The sequence below is a fragment of the Macrotis lagotis genome, chromosome 4 (genome assembly GCF_037893015.1).
Source record: "Macrotis lagotis isolate mMagLag1 chromosome 4, bilby.v1.9.chrom.fasta, whole genome shotgun sequence".
Taxonomy (NCBI): domain Eukaryota; kingdom Metazoa; phylum Chordata; class Mammalia; order Peramelemorphia; family Peramelidae; genus Macrotis; species Macrotis lagotis.
Window position 1 is genome coordinate 46,533,108 of NC_133661.1, and position 15,377 is coordinate 46,548,484.

Below are 15,377 nucleotides of genomic sequence, written 5' to 3' on the forward strand. Positions count from 1 at the left end.
GGAAAAGAGGAAGGAGTGGGAGTATCTGAGTTCAAACAGAATTTCAGTAAGGTGCATTTCTATTCCCAGTCATCTAGTCTTTAAACTTATAATTCATTCTTGCTCCTTCCCTCTTCCTCTCCCCAATATTCAATCAGTTGTTCTATTCTACTTATGCACCCCCATAATATATCCTGTCTCTTCTCTCCTTTCAACTTTCACCACTCCACTAGTTCTAACCCTCATGACCTCTTTTCTGGACCAAGGCTACCACCTCTAGTTTCTCTTCTCTTAAATACAAAGAGATCCTAGCTCAGATCAGGTGCCATCTAAGCTTTTCCACCCCTGCCTAGGTAACTTTCCTAGTACTCAATTCTAATCATATCATTCTTCCTACTGAGAAACCCTAGGTGGGTTTCTCCTTGGCTACCAGATAAAATAGAAACTTCTTAACTTTCTGTTCAAGGTCTCAATAACCTGGTCCAACCTGTCTTTCCAGCCTTATTAATTACCATATTTCTTTTCAACATTTTATGTATCACTCAGACTGCACTGTCTCCTTCAGTGTTTCTTAGCCTTGTGTTCCTCCCTCTTGCCTCCATGTCTTGGCTACCATACTTGAACTCTATCTCCATGTATGGACATCCTTCTCATTCTTGAAAATCAAATGCCACTATGAAACTTTTGTGCTTAATTTATTTTCTAACTTAATTATTTGAGTATATGTCTCATCTCTCTATTCTCATTTTCTATCTTGACTTCCCCATTGTCTTGTACAATGTTATGAATGTAATAGATGCTTAATAAATAATTATGGACTTTGTATTTTCATTAACTCCATTCACATGGAAGTGGAACTGTACATGTAGAAGATGAACCAACCAATGAATGAATGAAGAATGAATGGGTTTTTAAGTGCATCCCATTGGAAATGGAGAAATGAACTTCAGGGTCAGCGTGTAATGGGTTCTCGGAGTTTCTGTATTTATGTATCTCTGAATATTCTGTAGTGGGATGAGCAGAGGAGGCGGGCTTGGGGGCACTGATAAGAAGGCACTCATGCCACATGTTCTTTGTTGACTCTTCAGCACTCAATCTAGGATATTCAGCTAAATAGAAGTTCTCCCAGCCCATGAAATATCCTGCAAACTACTCTTTTTTTTAAAAATAATCCCTGATTTAATTTGTTTGTTTTATTCTTTTCTCATTTAAATCCAGTGACACAAATTAACTTCATGGTATCTTACTGGATAGAATTTGTAAAGCCTTTCCAAAATGGTCTCATTTTACTGGTCTTTTAAAATTATTCAGAACTGTTTTACAGCTTTGTAGTTAGCTGATCTTTTTTACCATTTACATCTAGCTTTCTAACTAAAAAGCTGAGAATATTCATGGCTCAAGCTACTATAATGGCTCATCAGAATCTTGTACCTTTTGGATGGAAATTGTTGTGGAGCTCACTATACCCTTTGCTGCTAATGAAATCCTCTATCAAATTAATAAGAGGCACAAACTTAGAAAAATAGGATCTTTTAAATAAAAAACAAGGCAATTATAGCAAAACATCACAAATATCAAATATAATCAGGCTGAATTTATACCAGGGATGCAGGGCTAGGAAAATTATAAATATAATTGACCACTTTAATAACAAAAATGATATCATTATAGCAACAGAAGCAGAAAAAGCTTTTGACAAGACAAATCCATTTCTGTTTTAAAAAAAAAGCCCAGAGAAAACAGGACTAAATAGTGCTTTCTTTAAAATAATCTTTATTATCTAACTAAAATGAAAAAGCCAACATTATTTATAATGGAGATAAGTTGTAGAAGGAAATTTTACTTATATTAGGAAAACTGGAAAGCTATCTGGCAAAACTAGGTATAGTTAAACATTTCACACTGTATATCAAAACAAGTTCCAAATGGACACAGGATTTAGAAATAAAGGTTGACATCACAAATGAAATAGAGGAGCAAGGAGAAAAATTATCTATGAGACTTATGGATAGAAGAGTTTATTACTAAACAAGAGATAGAAATATTCACAGGAAGAAAAATAGGCAATTTTGATACCATAAAATTAAAGAATTTTTGCACAACCAAAACCCATTCAGCTAAGAAGAGACATAAAGGCAGGAAAAATTGCTGCTACAAGTTTCTCTGACAAATATCTCATTTCTAAAAAATATGGGGAACCTGATTCAAATTTATAAAAATAACTGCCATTCTCTAATTGATATATGATAAAAGAATGGGAAATCCAAAGTATGAATAACCATACGAAAAAATGTTCTAATTGCTAATAATTGGAGAGATGCTAATTAAAACAGCTGAGATATCACCTTACACTCCTCACATTGGCAGAGGTGACTAAAATGAAGGAAAATGACAAATGCTAATGGAGCTTTGGAAAAGCAGTTTCATTAAGCCAGGGTTGTTGGAACTTTGAACTAGCAGAATATTCTGGAAAACAATTTGGATATCTTCCCCAAAAGCTCTTAAACTGTACAAATCTTTCACCTAGCTATACTGATACTAGAGCTGTAATCTCAAAGAGATCAAAGAAAAAGAAAAAGGACCCATACAAACAAAAATATTTATGGCTCTTTTTATGGTGACACAGAATTGGAAAATGATGCAGGGCACTTACTTATCAGTTGAAAATTTTCTGAACAATTAATAGAATATGTATGGGTTGGAATGCTAGTATACCATATGAAATGATAAGGAGGATAGTTTAAAAAAATGGAAAGACTTGTATGAACTGATAAAAATAAAGCGATCAGAACTAAGTGAACAATTTACTCAATGACAATATTGTAAAGATAGATGCCATGAAATACATTGGAGTCAACCACAGTTGCAAAAGACTCATCATGACATATGCTATCCACCTTCAGATAGAGAGGTAAGGGTTTCAGTGTGCAGATTGACATATGTATACACACACACACCTGTATATAAACATATGTTACAAGTATGCACACACACACATAGGCACACATATGCCTGTATTTATGTGATTTGGTTAATGAGGGATTTGTTTTGCTTAACTATACATATTTGTAATGGGTTTCATTTTTCCTGCTTTCTTAATAGGTGGGGAGGGTGAGAGGGAGAGAATTTGGAAATGGAAATAAAATTGAATTTTGAAAAAAAATACAGTGCCAAGTAGACTTCCTGTTCTTTTCAAATTGGAAATCAAGATTGTGTTAGTATTAGCAGCTTCTGAGCTGTCTAAGTAAAAATTATTCCCAGCAGATTAGTAGATGTGTTAAACATTTCTATCTGACAGAGCACCTCAGAGCTTTTCTCTTCATACACACTGCCTGTTATTTGATGTTTGAGTGCTATTTTGTGTGTGAGACACTTCACATCTAATGTTTGTTCAAACATATTGAAAATGAATGTGCATATTTTAGAAAGTTTCTTGCCTTTTATCTTCTTAAATTCTTTTCCTAAAGTGAACGGATTGAAAATACCAGCCATCCCGGGGAGATGCAAGTGACCATTCAAAACCTGATGCCAGAGACAGTATATATCTTCAGAGTTGTGGCACAAAACAGACATGGCTCTGGAGAGCGGTCACTTCCTCTGCGAGTAGAGACTCAGCCTGAGGGTAAGCCTTAGCAATATCATTGAAGCCATCTCTGTAAAGAAGTCCTTGGGGTTTTCAGCCTGGGCCTAGGCATTATGGGGGAAGTGAAGAAATGCAATCTCTAATTTCAGGAAGCTTAGGATCCAAATTGTGTGGAACAGTTATGGTCCAATGAAACTCATGGTCAAATTATGCACTAATATATCACAAATGTCAGAGTTCAGAAGACTTTTCCCACAACTATTTTCAGTTTCATTGTAACTGTGGGAATCAGAACTTGGAAGAAGGGGAAAGACTGATTATGGATGAATTGGAGGAGGACATGCTCCCAGAAGTGCAAAGGCCCACAACCTGTCCTTAAGGAGCTGGGTCATTTCTGATAAGTCACTCCAATCCTTTTGAACTCCAGTTTGCTCATTTAAAAATGAGAGCATTGGTGCTAGTGATTTCTAAGCCCCTCTTTTGTTTTAACTTGTAAGTCAGATAGGATTTTTTATATTTCTGATGTGTCATTATTATGGTTGTCAGAACAAGGGTACTTGATTAATTTTTCTAATTATTATATAATTGTTTATATCTCAGTCCTTTATCATTGCAGATTATCCTGAGATTTAGCACTTCTTTAGAAAATTAGAGTCCTTCAGGTCCTTTTGAAAATGAAGTTTTATTGTCCTCCACTGTAAATAGTTAAGCTTCTGTTTTAGAAGTATCCCAAGTAACTCATTTTTTTTAAAAAAAGTATTTTTAGAAAAAGAAGCAAAAGTGTATGTGCATATATATATATACACACATGCTTACTCATATTCTTGAAGTAGTTGCACATTTCAAACTCCAAATGGAAAAAAGTTGCTGTATAACATTTCTTCTTATTAAAGTACCAATATAAATTTGCTGTCCATGAATTATGTCATATAAAATGGGTCAGAACAGTATAAAATTTTGTGGTTTATCTCCACATTTTTTTTGAGGAGTTGAATTAGGAAGAAAAGACAGAAAGCAATATTAGCATCTTAGAATCATACAGTGCCCAAACTTAAAGAGATCTTAAACATCATCTAGTCTGCTTCTCTCAAGATGGATAGATAAAGTGTGACATAGACTGACAGGTAGAGAGTTAGAGAGACCGAGAGATAAAGCATTTTTCTCAGAGGAGAAAACTGAAGCCCAAGAAAAATAAATTATTTGTCTACAGTCACATAAATAGTAAATTGCAAAGTTAAAGACTCAGATTCAGATTTCCAGACTCTAGATTAACTGTTTTTCTCCTACACTGTTCTGTTTCTGCTTTGCCTTTTCATTTGAACTGGTTAACTTAATGTTGTTATGCTTTTGTGTTTTGGCATTCACTGAGAAGCAGACTCATTCAAAATCTCCTTGTAAAATGTTATCTAAAAAAGCATAGTCAAATGTTGTAACTTTGCAGGAAAAAGCTTGCAGAGCTTGGTTTGAGTCTTTGCATTTGCTTTGAGTCTTGCTTTGAGTATTTGCTTCTAATCAAAGAGAAATTATTTTTCTTAATCATGTATAAAAATACAATACTTCATCAATTCAATCATCCCTTAATAAAAAGGAATAAAAAGGAAGTTATGCTGAAATCAAGAAATTATATAGAGACTTTGACGACTTTCAATCTGAAAAACAAGCCCATGATGCACATTCAATATGTTCAAAGATCATAATTTAAAGAAACATGTTTGTAAATTGTAATATAATTTCCAGAGTAATAATTTTCATCATTTGCTAACAAAGAAAAGTGACTTAATATATTTCCTCTTTTTTAAGAAAATGCTTATCTTAAAGCTTAGGATCATAGATTTGTAATTATAATGAACTTCTTTTGTTAGTTAATAACATTTCAGGCAAATCAGTTGTTTTCAAAGTTTTATTTTGTTTTTATTCTTTGTTTTTTGATAAAAGCATTATGCTAATGACAGAAAAATTAATTGGTGAACTCAATGAATTTACTTTTTTTCCCCCTATTTCTTGCTTCTTTCATTTCAGTCCAACTCCCAGGGCCAGCCCCTAACATCCGAGCATATGCTACCTCACCTACTTCAATCACTGTCACCTGGGAAACACCTCTGTCTGGCAATGGGGAAATTCAGAATTACAAGTTGTACTACATGGAAAAGGGGGCAGAAAATGAGCAGGTATCATGTAGCCAGCTGTAAACTAATTCCCTGAAGTAAGGGAAATTCCAGATGTGGACATTCACTTAGGTGGCAATTTTATAAAAATGATATACAGAAATAGTTTCATATTGGTGAATGATGATAACAATAATAATAAATAGAGAAGGAAGAGAACATTTCTTGCTTACAACTTTTTAATCTTTAATTTTTCATCAATCATAGTAAATTGTTGTTAAAGCAGTATTTCCAATAATCATTTATATTCCATTACCATCTGTTATCAAGCAGTGTTTTCATAGAAAAAGAAAAATCAGTGCCACAAAAAACATAGTTAATGTGCTTTGTCTAGGAGACTTATTTAGTTGCAATATTTATTTTGGCTTGATATATATGTATGAGTTATTTTCCTTTATGGACAGGATGTTGATGTTGGAAGTCGCTCCTACACCATTAATGGATTGAAAAAATACACTGAGTATAGTTTCCGAGTAGTAGCCTATAATAAACATGGTCCTGGAGTCTCCACACAAGATGTTGTTGTTCGAACGTTATCAGATGGTAAGTTATTCATTTCCTTTGGAAATTAGATTCTATTCTTGGCTTTTTGTTTATGGGCTTGTGGAAGTTCTGGATTGTTCATCTCACAGACTTGGGTCTTTTTTTTTACCCCAAAACCCAATAAGAGTTTGCATGCCAACTAGACCTGGATGAGACTTTGCTTAGAAAAATGGTGCTCATCATTCTATCAGAGTGGATGATTGCACCCAACCAACCAAAGTTCAATAGCAGTGAAGTCTAATAGCCTGTTTTAAAATGTCTGAGTATGTGCTCAAATGTGACTGCAGGCCTGTGTGTGCATGTGTGTATGTGTTTGTGGTGTCCATGTGCCTTTTAAAAGCTTGAGGGTTTTTTCTTAGCTTCTGAGCTAAATCTTCTACATTATATTGATATATTTGCGTGTAAAAATATTTGTGGAAGCTATGAAACTCAGCCTTGAGCAAACTCTCACTAATAGCTCGAAGCTAAGTGTATGAATTTTAATTCAAGCCCAGCAGTGAGGTGCTGCAGTGGATAGAGTGCTGGGCCTGGAGTCAGGAAGACTCATTCCCAAGTTCAAATCTGATCTCAGACACCTTAACCTTTTGTACCTCGGTTTCCTCATCTGTAAAATGAGCTGGAGAAGGAAATGGCAATATTGTAACACCAGAATCATTGCCAAGAAACCCCCAAATGAGGTCACAAAGAAGCCAACGTGACTGAAACGACTGATAAAGTCATTAGTGTTCCTCAAGGAGCACCTCATTTTCCTTTAATTAGCCTCTCCCCCAGTACTATTTGGTTCTGGGGGCAGTAGTTTAATCCAGGAGATATTTGCCAGGTGCCTCCTTTGGGCACAATCCTAAGCTCCTTTGAGGCAAAGATGACTGAGGGCTGCCATCTTCAAATGATAGTGTGTTTCCTCCAGGCCTGCTGACCTGGAAATCATCAGGCACCCCCATTTGAATCCTGCTTAAACTGTAGGAGCCTGAGCATGTCTCCTCTCTTCCCTCATCGTGGGCTCCTTCTCTCTCAAAGGTTCTTCACAGAGAACTGTAACCTTCATAACCTTTGGAAGAATCATTTTTAAACCTACAGACTTTTAGGTCTTGTCACAGTCCTGGTCTTTGTGCTGGAGGAGCAGGGTCCAGGGGACCCTAGGACCCATCATTGAGTTCTAGACTAGAAGGCCTTCATGATCCTTTCCAATTCTACATCTTTGATCCTTTGACTATAAAGACAAAATTGAATTCTACCTTCCATTAGGGAGCTTTACATTGTCCTGAAGGATCCTATAGGTATACTGTTAAATAGACCCAAGGTATATATAAGGTTGAATAAAGTCATTTTGAGAGGGAGATGATATTAACAGTCCTGACAGATTGAAGGGGAGAGTCAATCAGCTAATGGACTGGTTGGCTGGAATACATTGTTTATGAATGGAAATATTATGAAATCACTCTGGAAAAAGAGTTGGCAAACAAAGGGTGGAAGGCTTTAAATTTTAGGCTGAAGATTTTGGTGTTTTATTCTAAAGGTAATAATCTGGGAGTGCTATGGTCAGGAAAGCATGATTGAGACCTATCTCTGATGCTGTGTGGAAGGCAAATGAGAGAGGAGAGAGACAGGAAGCAGGGAGACCACTTGGGAGACTGTTGCAACATTACAAGTGAAGTAAATAGAATGTGGCTCTGTGAGTGAAGGGAAGTAGATGCAAGATAGGATGCAGACAGACTCCACAAGAATTGAAAAGAGATAGTATGGGGGAGGTTGGGAAGAGAGAGCTCAAGAGTGAGCCCAGCATTACCAAGTTAAGGGATAGGAAGGATGGCATTGCCTTGTTTGGGAGAGCAATATAGAGCGCCCCAAAAGTCTTCCTGCAGATTTAACCTTTAAGAACTTTAGAAATATAGATGCTACAAACTTTTTTCAATTTGAAGGGTTAATTATTTAAATTTTTTAAATGACATTTCTAATTAAAATTCAGCATATCCACCATCTTGTGTTGTACATCTCTCTAGTTGATTTCAAATTTTGTAAAAATTTTTGTGAGAATGAATGAAAGAATTGCCCCTTTAATATATAGAATGAGATTTGGATGCATGCACAACAGTTTGGATGTGACCACACTAGGAAAAAAAAAATCTAATGGCAATAGATCAGAGTCAAAGGGGCTAAAGTGAAAGGATCACCAAAGAAAGTGACATTCAGAAACTTCTGTGCACCCAGTGTGTTATGGGGGCTCTGTCTTGTTAAAATTAAAAATGTTGCAAAATTATAATAAATTTAAACAATTAAACTTTTACAAGACAGTTGTTGCAAGTTTGTAGGAATTCGTACTTCTCAAATTATTAAAGCTTAAAATTGTGCTCAGGCTTTTCAAAAAACCCTGTATGATGAATTCCAATTTAGATATGTTGAGTTTTGATATGCCCTTGGGCATCCAGTTATTACTGTTCTTTAGGCAGTTGATAAAACAGGACTCTTAATTCAAAAGAAAGATTAGCAATAGGTAAATCTCTGTTTTACTCTTCATAGTATGATTTGCATTCCAGAATTATCTGTGTACTTTAAATCATGAGACTAGATGAACTCATGAGAGGGAAAAAGCATGAAAAGAGAATTAGGCAGAATCTGAGAATGCCCATTCTTAGTGGATGGGAGCAAGATAATGAAGCAGCAGTCAGGTAGGAGAAAAGCCAGAGAGAAATGTCACAGAATCAGACATGGGATCAAAACACTTCAGAAGCTTCAGAGAATTCAAGTTAGACCATTGGGATAATTGATTAACTTGGGCAGAGCAGCGTGAGATGAATGGTGTGGACCGAGGCAAAATTCCAAAGACTTGAGAAGAATGAGACAGCGAGGAACTAGATCTCAAGATGACTCTTAGTAGAAGTTTGTCTTTGAAAGGCAGGAGTGGAATAAGAGTATATAGCTTGAGGGAACAGCAAGGTCATATGAGGGTTTTTAACAGTGGGGAAAAGAATAAATATATAAGGAAGAACGGGAATAATCAAGGGGGCAAGCACTGAAGGTGATCAAGGGTTAGGATTAAAAGCATGACTAAATGGATTGGGCTTCTCAGAGGGAAAGGAGGAAGAATAGGGGAAGATATAAAGGCATTTATGACATGGGGAGAAGAGAGCCAGTGACAGATGAAATTCTTTGCTAAGACGAAATAGAGAAGAAGTGGTAGAGAAAGTTTGAAAAAAAAGAGATGGTAAGGGGCACAGTGGATAGAACACAGGCCCTGGAGTCGGGAGTACCTGAGTTCAGATCCAGCCTCAGACACTTAATAATTACCTAGCTGTGTGGCCTTGGGTGAGCCACTTAACCCCATTGGCCATGCCAAGATAGAAAATATTTCTGAAACTCCTTTGGAACCTTTCTTCAGAGTCAACATACAAGCCATATCCAAAATTTAAATATTTAACCCTTCAAATGAAAAAAAAAGTTTGTAGCATATTTCTAAAGTTCTTAAAAATTAAATCTGCAGGAAGACAACCTAAAAAAAATGAGAGAGAGATGGTATGTAAGAATTACGTGGCAAGTGTTTACAGAATCAATAAGAGAAGAACAGAAAATTGTCATGTGTATAGCAGGGCCCCATTGAGATTAGGTAACATAAATATAGAAGAAAGCCATTTTTCATGGTGAGACAAGGCACAGCTTAGGATGATGTCTTTGGAATTTGTCCCGGTGATAGTAGAAGAGGACAAAAGAGGCAAAGGAAACTGCTGATATGGTGAAAATGGTCAAGTTTAGGGTCATGACTGTGAAGGGAAGGAAGAGGGGCCAGAGCACAAGTAGTAAAGACTGGGAGAACAGGAAAGGGGGTGGAGGAAGGAAGAGTAGTATTAGAGTGAGGCAGAAGGAAAGGTAGGATAATCAGTTATTGTCAGTCATTTCAGTTTCTACTAAATGACAGGTATTAGCATTATAAAATGTGTCCAGAGAAGGGAAGCTGCAGAATAAAGAGGGAGAGGGCCTTGGAAGGAACCAGCAGAGTTCACAAAGAGCACTAGGCATGAGCAGTGTAAATATGGGCAGTCACTGAGATCAAGAAGGAAGTGCACAGTAGAACCATTCATAGTTATTCAGGCTTTTACTAGTTGATTTGATGATCACCTCCAAAGTCATAAATAGAGAAATAAATGAAAACTCACATTGTAAGCTTTAGAGCACTGATCACATTAGTGAGAGGAATGGAGTTTTAAGTTTAAAAGAAAGAGGAGAATGGGATCGTTTGACTATTCAAATGGTTCTTATGGTCATTATATCAGGGGAGAAGATGAATTGTGTTTGTTGTTTGGAAGAAGATAATGTGACCTATACCATGTAACTATGAAATAATTAGACCCTTTAATAACCACAGCTGAATCATTTTACAAATGAAAAAACAACAGAAAAGTGACATTTTCTCCCCACAGTGGCATGCACACACCTGGGACCAGAACCCACTAACATGACTTCTCATCATTAATCATCTCATGACCTCAGGAAGTATCCATTTTTATCTAAAGAATATTGGCTATGCCAAGACTGAAAATATTTCTGAAACTCCTTTGGAACCTTTCTTCAGAGTCAACATACAAGCCATATCCAAAGTTTGGTTGCATCATTTTGTTGCCACAAATGCTTTTTAGTCAGAAAAAGAATTTTTCCTGACTTGATTTATCATCTCATTCTCTAGGTTTGGACCTGAATGATCTTTGGCTGTTTATAATTAAATTTTAATTAATATTTATTAATTAAATCCATTCTCAAAAAGATATACTAAAAAGAACCAGTTTCCAAAAGAAAAAAAAAAACAGTTCAAAAAGATTTTTTTTGAGTCCTGGCAGCACTATTAAACCTAAATATGCAGCCTTCCTTTAAGGAGACAATCCTGACGCACTTAGTGCAATCCTAATATTTTTTAGCCAATTAAGAACTAATGAACCACATGTCAATCAAAGTGCTCTTTTTGATAAAGGATACTGTTGGTAAAGTCTGCTTATGAAGTATATATAGCCAACCTGATGTCCTGGTGGTTGATTGGAGATCTAACCTTTTCCTTTTTATTTCACCTTCTAGTCCCCAGTGCTGCTCCTCAGAACCTAACCTTAGAAGTGAGAAATTCCAAGGTAAAATTGTGTGTGTGTGTGTGTGTGCGTGTGTGTGTGTGTGTGTGCTCACCAGACTTTCTCTTTTGGGGATCACTTAGAAGGAAACCTTGGTAGGACACTTCTAGGATGTGATCTTCTCATCTTGAGAGCATAGTATTTATTGGAGAACAGAACATAAGAGCTAAGCAATGCCCACTGTGAGAGAACAAAGGAGTGACAACTATATCTCAGCTTGTCCACAGTAACCCTTAATCCAACAAAAGTACAGATTTGATCCAAAAAATATATACCTTGAAGGCAGAAACATAGCATGTTGTAATTTTCAATTGAGAGACCAGAATTTAATGCCTGAAGACTTCAGTTCAGTGCTTCACCACTTACTTGCCTTGTGACAAGTCAGCCTCCCTACTCTGTAAAAGGAGGTACCTATTCTGTTCTTCCCCATAGAGTCATTGTAAGAATCCAATGGGCTATTTGCCTATAACTAAAAAGGCTTAAATCATCCCTCTTCCAAAAGATTTTATAACCACTAAGTACCATGTACTTGTAAAGTCTTTTTATATAATTTTAGTTTTTGATTTCTTTATGAGCATCAATTGACTGGAACATTGTAAAATTCTTCCTCAACCCCTTGTTTACAACAGTTATTAGAAACATTAGTTTTAGGCCTCTTATAGAACTCAACTTTTCTCTACAATCTTATCTACTCCAGAGTATTGTGATTCACTGGCAGCCCCCTCCAGCAGGTACACAAAATGGGCAAATTACTGGCTACAAGATTCGCTACCGGAAATCCTCTCGCAAGAGTGATGTTACAGAGAGCGTCGGAGGAACACAGCTGTTCCAGTTAATTGAGGGTAAACTGCTTAGCATTTTGGAGACAAGAATGAAAATATGATAGTTTCTGAATGTATAATTGTGTTAATTGACTTATGTAAATAGTTTAGAGGATTCAATTTTTTTTTGCCCTTTGAAAATTATTTGACATTATTCTTTCAATAGTTCAAATAAGAGGAAAATTCAGAAAGAATTCTTATTAGACTAGCTGTTCTATCATGACTAATCTTCCTTTAATTTCTTTAACTTGCCCAACAACACAGAATTCTTAGGAGTTAAATAATTGCAAAATAAGAATGTGGAGAGGAAGAGTTGTTCTGCATAGGCAAAGAAATTTCTTTATCAAATCTACCTTGAGTGACAAGAACAGACTTGAGGTTGTATGTTTGTCAAATATAGTGGTGTTTTGGAATACATAATGAAATGACTTCACAAACACACAAAATGAGTAGAAAATTCCTCTATAGAGGAATGTGGTCTCTTCTGTCAGAAGATGACTTATAAGGTCCTCAAGCATTTCACAAGTAACCGTAACTGAAAGACCAGGTGAAATAATATCAGAGCTTCTGTGCTATGAGAAATTTGGCAGAAAATGAAAATTTTCAGCCTCAGTTATGATGGTTTTGTTATATATTTCATTGCCTTGTACCCTGACTCTGAGTTGTAGTTTCTATTACATCTTCCTCTAACAGCAAACTGTACCGTGTGCTACATGTACGGTCTTCACTTTTCCTTTAGTTTACCCAAAAATTATTTGGGTTTTGGAAAAGACCTTTTCTTACAATTGATGAAAAATATTGTAATGCACTTGAATATAAAATACAAGTAGCACTGAGCTAACTAGCTCCTTCTCCCACTAGATGAAATCTAATCTGATCTGATCTAATCTCTCTGACCTCATTATTTTGCTTCAGAAGAACTGTCAAACTTATCTTCTGCTCCAACAGACCTAAGCCCAATTTTTTTGTTTTTGTTTTTGTTTTTTTGCTTTGAGCCCTAATTTCTCTTCTAGCCCTTCTGACCCATTTCTTACCTAGCTCTTTGGGGTTTCTTTGATTCAGCCAAGTTAGCATAACTTCAGCTAATTCCCCCAAATAGTGGAAATGCCACCTTCCCCTCTTCCACAGGAAAGAAATGTTCACATCAAAGCTCTTTACAAATTTGCTGTATGTGACCTAGTAGAGGCTGGAATATTTTCTCCTTCCCTCTTCCAAGTCAATAACTAGGAAAAGAAGATTCTGTCCACTGGAGGCTGTACCAGTGGAGCTGAAAGTGCCAGGAATGCAGAGAGAAGAGAAAGAACTTTAGGAAAGGATGGGGTGGACTGGGGAGAGGAGGAAGCCAGAAGGTTTGGCTCACTTCTTGCATGGAGGCATGGCAAAGTAAATCATCCAGTCACTCAAGACTCTTTGTGACATTGCCTGAGTATTTACCCCTTCTGTGAAGCTGAAAGTACCAGACAGGATGCCAGCAAGTTGAAGCAAAAAAAAAGAAGAAACAGCAGTACCACCCTCTGCTTCTCTTTGACTTAGACCATTCTCCATGGGATGGGAAGGGCTTCTGTCCAAGGCATTAATCAACATTATTAGTATAAATCATCACTCACTCAAGGATTTCCATTTTATATTTTTCCTTTTAATAAAGTTTTCTTTTGTGCTAGTGGGGAATAAATTGGTTTCAGTATGTTGACCTAAGTTGCAGTAGGTATGACTCCCACAGCAGCTGCATTCCAGGATCTTGATAACCAAAGGCAGAGTGCAGGTAATGCTAGGAGGGATCACTGTCTAAGTGAATATGAAGTACCTGTCATCATCAATAATTAGGCTTAGACTTTCCTACTCATATAATTACAACTTCCAGTTCCAAGACTTTGAGCTTGAAGGGCAGTCAGTAGAATACTTAAATGCATGAGAAATAATTAGAAATAAAGACTAAGAAGTCCTAAGAAACCAACAATGTTTATGTCTCCTAAAAAATAGACATAATTTTTTAAGAGGGGAAACTTTGAGCGTTTTTTGTTTTGTTTTTTTTTTTAGATTTTTTTCAAGGCAGTGGGGTTAAGTGGCTTGCCCAAGGCCACACAGCTAGGTAATTATTAAGTGTCTGAGGCCAGATTTGAACCCAGGTACTCCTGACTCCAAGGCCGGTGCTCTATTCACTGTGCCACCTAGCCGCCCCTGAAACTTTGTTTTTAAAAGAAACTGCTTAATTTACAATTATGCCAAAAAAAGTAACTAAATGTCTGTTCACTGATATCAAGATTCCACTGCTAGAAAGGCTGTATATACCACAAAATATTATTGTATTATTACGAATTACAAATATTATTCATACTGCAAAGATGCTCGTTGATTGTAGAACACAAGTGAATGGAATGTTACTCTGCTGTAAGAAACAACATGATGAATATAGTGAAAAACATGGTCGAGATATCTAGGAACAGATGCAAACTGAATCAGCTGTATATATACAAGGACTACAACAATGCAGACAGAAAAAAAACAGCTACAAAATTGTTGAATCTGAATCATGAAAAATTGCTCTGATGGGAGACATGCAGAAGTTTTCTAAATGTCCCAGGCTCATCTGATTTTGATCTGGAAAGGAGCCATAAAAGTCACCTAATCCAATCTCTTCATTTCATCTAAGGAAACTGAAGTGTCTTTCCCAAGGACACACACAGGTAATAAGTGACAGATCCAAAACTACAATCCAGGGCATCTTAGCCCTGATCCTATGGAGACCTGACAATTCACAATTTAGTCAGTCTTGTCTCCTAAGGATCCTGGGTGACTGAGGTTTTTCTGTTAGACACATGTTAAATTTATTCAGCATTCCTTATTTTAAATACCTCATGGACTATGTACATCAAAAAATAAATCATTTTAATATTTGGAATAATAGATATAGTCACATGTACTTCTAAGATAACACATAATCTTTTCTGAAATATACACTTTTGCTTGCTTCTTCATTAAATAGCATCTTAGAGCAAAAAGTTTGGAGAACATCCAGGTCAGTCCTATTGTCTCCCAGACAAGAGGAGATGGTTACAAGGGGCTCTGTTCAGCAATTTTGCTCAGCTACACTTGCTGTCCCAGAAGGATGCCTGGTCAAGTCCCAAGACCTGAGTTCAAAGACTAGTGCTGACACTTCTCCTTGTGTCATCTTAGGTCAATC

At 36.4% G+C, this 15,377-nt stretch overlaps 1 protein-coding gene across 4 annotated transcripts in view; it reads left to right on the forward strand.

Annotated features, from left to right (window-relative positions):
* The window catches only part of NEO1 (neogenin 1), a 167,180-nt gene that overhangs the window by 98,561 nt on the left and 53,242 nt on the right, over window positions 1-15,377 (forward strand). For all 4 annotated transcript variants that reach the window (XM_074232671.1, XM_074232673.1, XM_074232670.1 and 1 more), the window contains exons 8-12: window positions 3,447-3,601; window positions 5,582-5,730; window positions 6,132-6,270; window positions 11,329-11,378; window positions 12,073-12,217. In XM_074232671.1, the coding sequence (XP_074088772.1) occupies window positions 3,447-3,601; window positions 5,582-5,730; window positions 6,132-6,270; window positions 11,329-11,378; window positions 12,073-12,217 (638 nt within the window). The remainder of the gene's footprint in view (window positions 1-3,446; window positions 3,602-5,581; window positions 5,731-6,131; window positions 6,271-11,328; window positions 11,379-12,072; window positions 12,218-15,377) is intronic.